Source organism: Papio anubis, unplaced genomic scaffold (assembly GCF_008728515.1).
Source record: "Papio anubis isolate 15944 unplaced genomic scaffold, Panubis1.0 scaffold1971, whole genome shotgun sequence".
NCBI classification, from domain to species: domain Eukaryota; kingdom Metazoa; phylum Chordata; class Mammalia; order Primates; family Cercopithecidae; genus Papio; species Papio anubis.
In genome coordinates, this window is record NW_022161990.1 from 1 (window position 1) to 8,958 (window position 8,958).

Sequence of the window (8,958 nt, forward strand, 5' to 3'; positions counted from 1 at the left end):
ATAGTGCTGCAATAAACATACATGTGCATGTTTATTGCAGCACTATTCACAATAGCAAAGACTTGGAATCAACCCAAATGTCCATCAGTGACAGACTGGATTAAGAAAATGTGGCACATATATACCATGGAATACTATGCAGCCCTAAAAAAGGATGAGTTTGTGTCCTTTGTAGGGACATGGATGCAGCTGGAAACCATCATTCTCAACAAACTATTGCAAGAACAGAAAACCAAACACCACATGTTCTCACTCATAGGTGGGAACTGAACAATGAGATCACTTGGACTCTGCAAGGGGAACATCATACACTGGGGCCTATTACGGGGAGCGGGGAGGAGGGAGGGATTGCATTGGGAGTTATACCTGATGTAAATGATGAGATGATGGGTGCAGCACGCCAACACGGCACAAGTATACATATGTAACAAACCTGCACGTTATCCACACGTACCCTAGAATTTAAAGTATAATAAAAAATAAATAAATAAAATAAATAAATAAATAAATACATTACCTGATAATTATATATCGGCAACTGATATCCAGTAGTGATCTGAACTGGTGAATGTGGATAAACAGGAAATGTCTGAAAATAAAGGGTACAGAAAAAAAGAAAATGGTAAACCATTTTTTAAAATTAGAAAGAAATATCATTCCCAATATAACAAAAATGTAAAAACCTTTTAAATATTGTTTTTCTACACAAAACAATGCAGAATTCTAAATGAATGATGACTTTATGAAGAAAGAAATATTCTGTCAAGTGCTATATTTTGGGTGTGAAGGGGGAACAAATGACAAAAGAATTGACTATTTCACCAGGAAAAGCTTACCTTACTTACACCGTGTGCTTATTCACACTCGGAAGTTATTTCCTACGCTGCTGATTTCACTGTAAGTTAAATTAACACATTTGCTATTTCCTCGTAAAAATACTTCTAGACTGTTTTGTATTAGACAGTATTATAGTGTAATATGTAGTTGTACAGATGTTATGGCTTCTTCTATGACGTAATGGCTTTTTCTGTACTTCATTCTGAAAATCTAAGTGCAGTATATAATCCAATACTGGAGAAGAGAAAATGCAATGTCTTATATGTTTCAATAACTACTTATTGTTTGAAAATATATAGGTAGCAGCATACATGAATACACCCAGATTCAGTAATGGCTCACAGTAAATGTGAGAACCAAGTAGGGCTTTTTTCCTAGCATTGTTCAGAGAAGGAAAAACAAGAAGAGGTATACCCTACACGTTTCAAGTACACGGAAATATGTCAACAAAGGAGAGCCACTGAAGAAATATTTCATCGCTATTTTGTTACTTTATTTTCCATCAAAGAAAGTATCTTTTAAACTAAGACCTCAATAAAATGAACTAAGAAGAATATAGACGTTATTCATCACCAATAAGTGATACAGTATTCAAATCCTACTTTAAATTTCAATGTAAACTGGAAGAGAGACATTAGATGTCAGAAACTCATGGGATTTATATACATATAGTAAAACACATCAGGTATCCACCATTCCAGAACCAGAATACTTCCAGAAGTCAGCAAGTTATATGGGGAGGAATCTGGAAATCACTGCAAATAAAGAATAGCTAGACGAAATGATAAACTTTAGAAAAAAATAAAGTAGACAGACACATAAAGAGAGCTGCTTTCATTCTCTTTAGCAACTTGTTATATGAGGATTGGGGCAGAAAGCAGCTCGGGTGTTTCAGAGGCAATACTCTTTCTTCTTCCTGTTCTTATTTAAGAGAATTTAACAGCAAAACATTTCTGTATCTCTTCAACAAATTTTCTACTGCTGGTAAAGCCAGATGCAGATTCTAGGAAGATATATGCTAATTCTTAAGCCACACTAACATTACCTTTCTTTGATTATATAGTCTATCATTATGTGGACCAGCCATTACTTAAGAACACAAAAAAATGAGAGAGAAAAAGGCACTGTTGCTCTCATTGGAGTTTACAATTGGGTTAACGAGAAATTTTAAAAAGTAAATAAAATATTAATATAAAGAACCACTTAAAAATATTTATGGGCATATATGACTTGGAAAAAAAATCAAGAATGAACAGGAAGTGTATGTGTGGCTATTTCACTTAACCTGAAGGACAACATAATCCCTTTGTTCCTCAACAGGACACTATGGTGGCATCTTAAAAAAAACAAGAAACCAAAACTATTCAAATATTCCTACACACTTTCAAAAACACATGAGAAACACAATATTAAAATACTTATCGTGCTATGTCCTTTTGTATTATAATAAAAGTAACAGAATGGAAAACGTAAGTACTTTATGTTTCTAGTCTCAGATGTTGTCATAATTTTTATGTATAAACCTTCGCCTTTTTCCAAATTTTCTGGAGTTGGCATCGTGGAAATCTCAAAGATACTATCTCTTTGAGTTTATTACCATAGATATAATTATGGGTCACAGATATAGTCATATATATGAAAAGGGATCCAGAGAACTACTATCGTGAAACAGCCAGCTAAAATAAAAATATAATTGGAATTCTGTGCTCTAAAAAGTGGGTAGTAATTTGATTTCACTCTACCTCCCTAAATAAATTTATGAAAATCAATGTGGATGTTTCTTTCAGCTACTTGACAGCAAAGATGAAAACTACATTCTGAAATACAGAAGGGGACACCAAATCTCAGAAAACCGTTCTACAGAAATATTATTGCCAAGTATACTGCCGTCAAAATATTACTCCATTACTTCTAAATAATACAGAGGTCTTCATTCTAGACTAATTCTAAGTGTTTTCTTAAATTTTAGGTACACTTCACTAGTTTAAAATGATCAACTATTCGGGCAATTTGTATAAACAAGTTAAAGGTCTCGATAATATGTGAAAGCAAAGGCAAAGCATTTCATTTTTAAACTAAGACCTCCAATAAAATGAACTAAGAGAATATAGACGTTATTCTATCACCAATAGAGTGATACAGTATTCCAAATCTACTTTAAATTTCCAGTATGAGAACTGGAAGAGACATTAGATGTCAAGAAACTCATGGGATTTATATACATATAAAGTAAAAACACATCAGGTATCCACCATTCCAGAACCAGAATACTTCCAAGAAGTCAACCAAGTTATATAGGGAGGAATCTGAAATCCTGCAAATAAAGATAATAGACAGAATGATAAACTTTACAGAAAGAAAATAAAAGTAGACAGACACACATAAAGAGAGCTGCTTTTTTCGATACTCTTTAGCAACTTGTTATATGAGAGTTAAGGACGAAGAAACACAGCTCAGGTGTTTACAGAGCAATACTCTTTCTTCTTCCTGTTCTTATTTAAGAGATTTAACAGCAAAACATTTCTGTATCCTCTTCAATAAAATTTTCTACTGCTGAGTAAAGCCAGATGCGAGATTCTAGGAAGATATATACTGAATTCTTAAGCCACACTAACATTACCTGCTTTCTTTGATTAGCATAGTCTGTATCATTATGTGGACCAGCCATTACTTAAGAACACAAAAGTAAAGGGAAAAGGCACTGTTGCTCTCATTGGGTTTACAATTGGGTTAGCGAGAATTTTTAAAAAGTAAATAAAAATATTAATATAAAGAACCACTTAAAATATTTTATAGGCATATATGACTTGGAAAAAATCAAGGAATAGACAGAAGAATTGTATGTGTGGCCCTATTTCCTGAAGGGACAAGCTTATAATCCCTTTGTTCCCTCAACAGGACCTATGGTGGCATCTTAAAAAAAACAAAGAAACCAAAACTATTCAAATATTCCTACACACTTTCAAAACACATGAGAAACACAATATTAAAACCGCATAAATTGCTATGTCCTTTTTGTATTATAATAAAAGTAACAGAATGGAAGCATTAAGTACTTTATGTTTCCTAGTCTCAGATGTTGTCATAATTTTTATGTATAAACCTTAGCCTTTTTCAAATTTTTCTGTAAGGTTGGCATCATTGGAAATCTCAAAGATACTATCTCTTTTGAGTTTATTACCATAGATATAATTATGGAGTCACAGATATAATAGTCATATATGAAAGGGATCCAGGGAGGAACTACTATGGAGTGGTAGCCAGCTAAAATAAAAATATAATTGGAATTAAATTGCTCTAAAGTGGGTAATTTGGTTTCCTCTACCTCCCTAAATAAATTTATGAAAATCAATGTGGATGTTTCTTTCAGCTACTTGACAGCAAAAGATAAGAAAACTACATTCCTGAAATGAAAGGGGACACCAAATCTCAAGCCGTTCTACAATATTATTACCAAAGTATGCACCATAGGTCAAATATTGCTCCATTGCTTCTAAATAATACGAAGTCTTCATTTCCTAGACTAATTCTAAGTGTTTTCTTAAATTTTAGGTACACTTCACTAGTTTAAAATGATCAACTATTGAGGGCAATTTGTATAAACAAGTTAAAAGGTCACCGATAATGTGAAAGCAAAGGCAAAGCATTTCATTTCTTCTTACATTACCTGAAAATTACATACAGGCAACTGATAACCAGTAGTGACCTGAACTGGTGAATGTGGATAAACAGGAAATGCCTGAAAAGAAAGGGTACAGAAAAAAAGAAAATGGTAAACTATTTTTTAAAATTAGAAAGAAACATCATTCTCAATATAACAAAAATGTAAAAACCTTTTAAATACTGTTTTTCTATATAAAACAATGCAGAATTCTAATTGAATGACTGACTTTATGAAGAAAGAAATATTCTCTGTCAGGTGCTACATTTTGGGTGTGAATGGGGAACAAATGACAAAAGAATTGACTATTTCACCAGGCAAAGCTTACCTTACTTACACTGTGTGCTTATTCACACCCAGAAGTTATTTCCTACACTGCTGATAAGGCTCCATTAAGACAGATTTCACTGTAAGTTAAATTAACACATTTGCTATTTCACTGTAAAAATACTTTTAGACTGTTTTGTATTAGACAATATTATAGAGTAATATGTAGCTGTACAGATGTATGGCTTCTTCTGTGATGTTATGGCTTTTCCTTTACTTCCTTCTGAAAAACTAAGTGCAGTATATAATCCAATACTGGAGAAGAGAAAATACAATGTCTTACATGTTTCAATAACTACTTATTGTTTGAAAACGTATAGGTAGCAGCATTCATGAATACACCCAGATTCAGAAACGGCTCACAATAAATGTTAGTACCAAGTAGGGCTTTTTTTTAAGCCATTGTTCAGAGAAAGTAAAAGAAGTAAAGGTATATCTACATGTTTCAAGTACATGGAAAAATGTAAACAAAACAGAGCCACTGAAGAAACATTTCATGACTATTTTGTTACTTTATTTTCCATCAAAGAAAATATCTTTTAAACTAAGATATAAATAAAATGAACTAAGAAGAATGCAGACGTTATTTATCACCAGTAAGTGATAGAGTGTGTCCAATCCTACTTTAAATATCAATGTAACCGAGATGAGAGACATTAGACGTCAGAAATTCATAGGAATTATATAAATAGAGTAAAACACATCTGAAATCTACCAATTCGAGAACCAGAATACATCCAGAATCACCATGTTATATGAGGAGGCATCTGGAAATCAATGCAAATAAAGAATAGCTAGACGAAATGATAAACTTAGAGAAGAATAAAGTAGATAGACACATAAGGAAAGCTGCTTTCATTCTCTTTAGCAACTGGTTATATGAGGAGGGGGGCGGAAAGCAGCTTGGGTGTTTTACAGGCAATACTCTTTTTTCTTCCTATTCTTATTTAAGAGTAATTAACAGCAAAACATTTCTGTTACTCTTCAACAAATTTTCTATTGCTGGTAAATCCAGATGCAGATTCTAGGCAGATACATGCTAATTCTAAAGCCACACTAACATGACGTTTCTTTGATTATATAGTCTCTATCATTATGTGAATCACCCATTACTTAAGAACACAAAAAACTGAGAGAGAAAAAGGCACTGTTGTTCCCATTAGAGTTTACAACTGGGTTAACAAAGTAAAAAAAAAAAGAAAAGAAAATAGTAATATAAAGAACCATTTGAAAATATTTATGTGCATATATGACTGTGAAAAAAATTCAAGAATGAACAGCAAGTATATGTGTGGCTATTTCACTTAACCTGAAAGACAACATAACCCCTTTGTTCCCCCCCAACAGGCCACTATGGTGGCATCTTAAAAAAAAAAAACAGGAAACCAAAACTAATAAAATATTCCCACACATTTTCAAAAACACATGAGAAACACAATATTAAAGTACTTATCCTGCTATGTCCTTTTGTATTATAATAAAGGTAACAGAATAGAAAACGTAAGTACTTTATGTTTCTAGTCTCAGACGTTGTCGTAACATTTATGTATAAACCTTCACCTTTTTCCAAATTTTCTGGAGTTAGCATCGTGGAAATCTCAAAGATACTCTCTCTTTCAGTTTACATAGATATAACTATGGGTCAGAGATATAGTCATATATATGAAAAGGGATCCAGAGAACTACTATCGTGAAACAGCCAGCTAAAAAAAAACATAATTGGAATTGTGTGCTCTAAAAAGTAGGTAATAATTTGATTTCACTCTACCTCCCTAAATAACTTTATGAAAATCAATGTGGATGTTTCTTTCAGCTATTTGACAACAAAGATAAAAACTACATTCCGAAATACAGAAGGGGACACCAAATCTCAGAAAACCGTTCTACAGAAATGTTACTGCCAAGTATATTGCTGTAAAAATATTACTCCATTACTTTTAAATAATACAGAGGTCTTCATTCTAGACTGATTCTAAGTGTTTTCTTAAATTTTAGGTACACTTCACTACTTTAAAATGACCAACTATTCGGGCAATTAATGTAAACAAGTTAAAGGTCTCGATAATATGTGAAAGCAAATCATTTTACTCCTTCTTACATTACCTGATAATTATATACAGGCAACTGATATCCAGTAGTGACCTGAACTGGTGAATGTGGATACACAGGAAATGCCTGAAAAGAAAGGGTACAGAGAAAAAGAAAATGGTAAACCATTTTTTAAAATTAGAAAGAAATATCATTCCCAATATAACAAAAATATAAAAACCTTTTAATATTGTTTTTCTATATAAAGCAATGCAGAATTCTAAATGAATGGCTGACTTTATGAAGAAAGAAATATTCTCTGTCAAATGCTACATTTGGGGTGTAAAGGGGGAACAAAAGACAAAAGAATTGACTATTTCATCAGGCAAAGTTTACTTTACTTATACTGTGCACTTATTCACACCCGGAAGTTATTTCCTACACTGCTGATAAGGCTCCACTAACACAGATTTCACTGTAAGTTAAATGAATACATTTGCTATTTCCTCGTAAAAATCATTCTAGCCTGTTTTGTATTAAGACAATATTATAGGGTAATATGTAGCTGTACAGATGTTATGGCTTCTTCTGTGATGTTATGGCTTTTCCTGTACTTCCTTCTGAAAAACTAAGTGCAGTATATAATCAAATACTGGAGAAGAGAAAATACAATGTCTTGTATGTTTCAATAACTACTTATTGTTTGAAAACATATAGGTAGCAGCATATCTAAATACACCCAGATTCAGAAATGGCTCACAGTAAATGTCAGAACCAAGTACGGCATTTTTTACAGCCATTGTTCAGAGAAGGAAAAAGAAGAGGTATACCCTACACGTTTCAAGTACACGGAAATATGTCAACAAAGGAGAGCCACTGAAGAAATATTTCATCGCTATTTTGTTACTTTATTTTCCATCAAAGAAAGTATCTTTTAAACTAAGACCTCAATAAAATGAACTAAGAAGAATATAGACGTTATTCATCACCAATAAGTGATACAGTATTCAAATCCTACTTTAAATTTCAATGCAACCATGATCAGAGAGGATAGAGGTCAGAAACTCATGGGATTTATGTACATATAGTAGAACACCTCAGAAATCTACCTATTCCAGAACGAGAATACATCCAGAAGTCAGCATAAGAGAAGGCATGTGGAAATTACTGCAAATAAAGAATAGCTAGATAAACTGCTAAACTGAAAGCATAGCAATTGGTTATATGGGGAGGAGGGTGGAAAGCAGCTTGGGTGTGTTAGAGGCAACACTCTTTCTTCTTCCTATTCTTATTTAAGAGTAATTAACAGCAAAACATTTCTGTTTCTCTTCAACAAATTTTCTATTGCTGGTAAAGCCAGATGCAGATTCTAGGCAGATACACGCGAATTCTAAAGCCACACTAACACTACCTTTCTTTGATTATATAGTCTATCATTATGTGGACCAGCCATTGCTTAAGAACACAAAAAAACTGAGAGAGAAAAAGGCATTATTGCTCCCATTGCAGTTTATAATTGGGTTAACAAGAAAGTAAAAAAAAGGAAATAAAATATTAATATAAAGAACCATTTAAAAATATTTAAAGGCTTATATGACTTGGAAAAATATCAAGAATGAACAGGAAGTATATGTGTGGCTATTTCACTTAACCTGAAGGACAACATACCCCTTTGTTCCCCAACAGGACACTATAGTGGCATCTTAAAAAAAAACAGGAAACCAAAACTAATAAAATATTCCTACACATTTTCAAAAACACATGAGAAACACAATATTAAAGTATATATCCTGCTGTGTCCTTTTGTATTATAATAAAATAGAATGGAAAACGTAAGTACTTTATGTTTCTAGTCTCAGATGTTGTCGTAACTTTTATGTATAAACCCTCACCTTTTTCCAAATTTTCTGGAGTTGGCATCGTGGAAATCTCAAAGATACTATCTCTTTCAGTTTATTACCATAGATATAACTATAGGTCACAGATATAGTCATATATATGAAAAGGGATCCAGAGAACTACTATCGTGAAACAGCCAGCTAAAATAAAAATATAATTGGAATTCTGTGCTCTAAAAAGTGGGTAATAATTTGATTTCACTCTAC

General features: G+C 32.6%; 1 protein-coding gene across 1 annotated transcript; it reads right to left on the minus strand.

Moving 5' to 3' along the window:
• Nucleotides 1-517: 517 nt before the first annotated feature.
• Nucleotides 518-8,944, minus strand: LOC116272785 (deleted in azoospermia protein 3-like; the record flags this gene model as incomplete). Its single annotated transcript, XM_031661590.1, has 3 exons — nt 6,929-8,944; nt 4,505-4,576; nt 518-589 (listed from the first exon to the last, which is right to left on the minus strand). Coding segments are annotated over exons 1-3 (258 nt in total), but the record flags the coding sequence as incomplete, so codon positions are not given.
• Nucleotides 8,945-8,958: the final 14 nt, after the last annotated feature.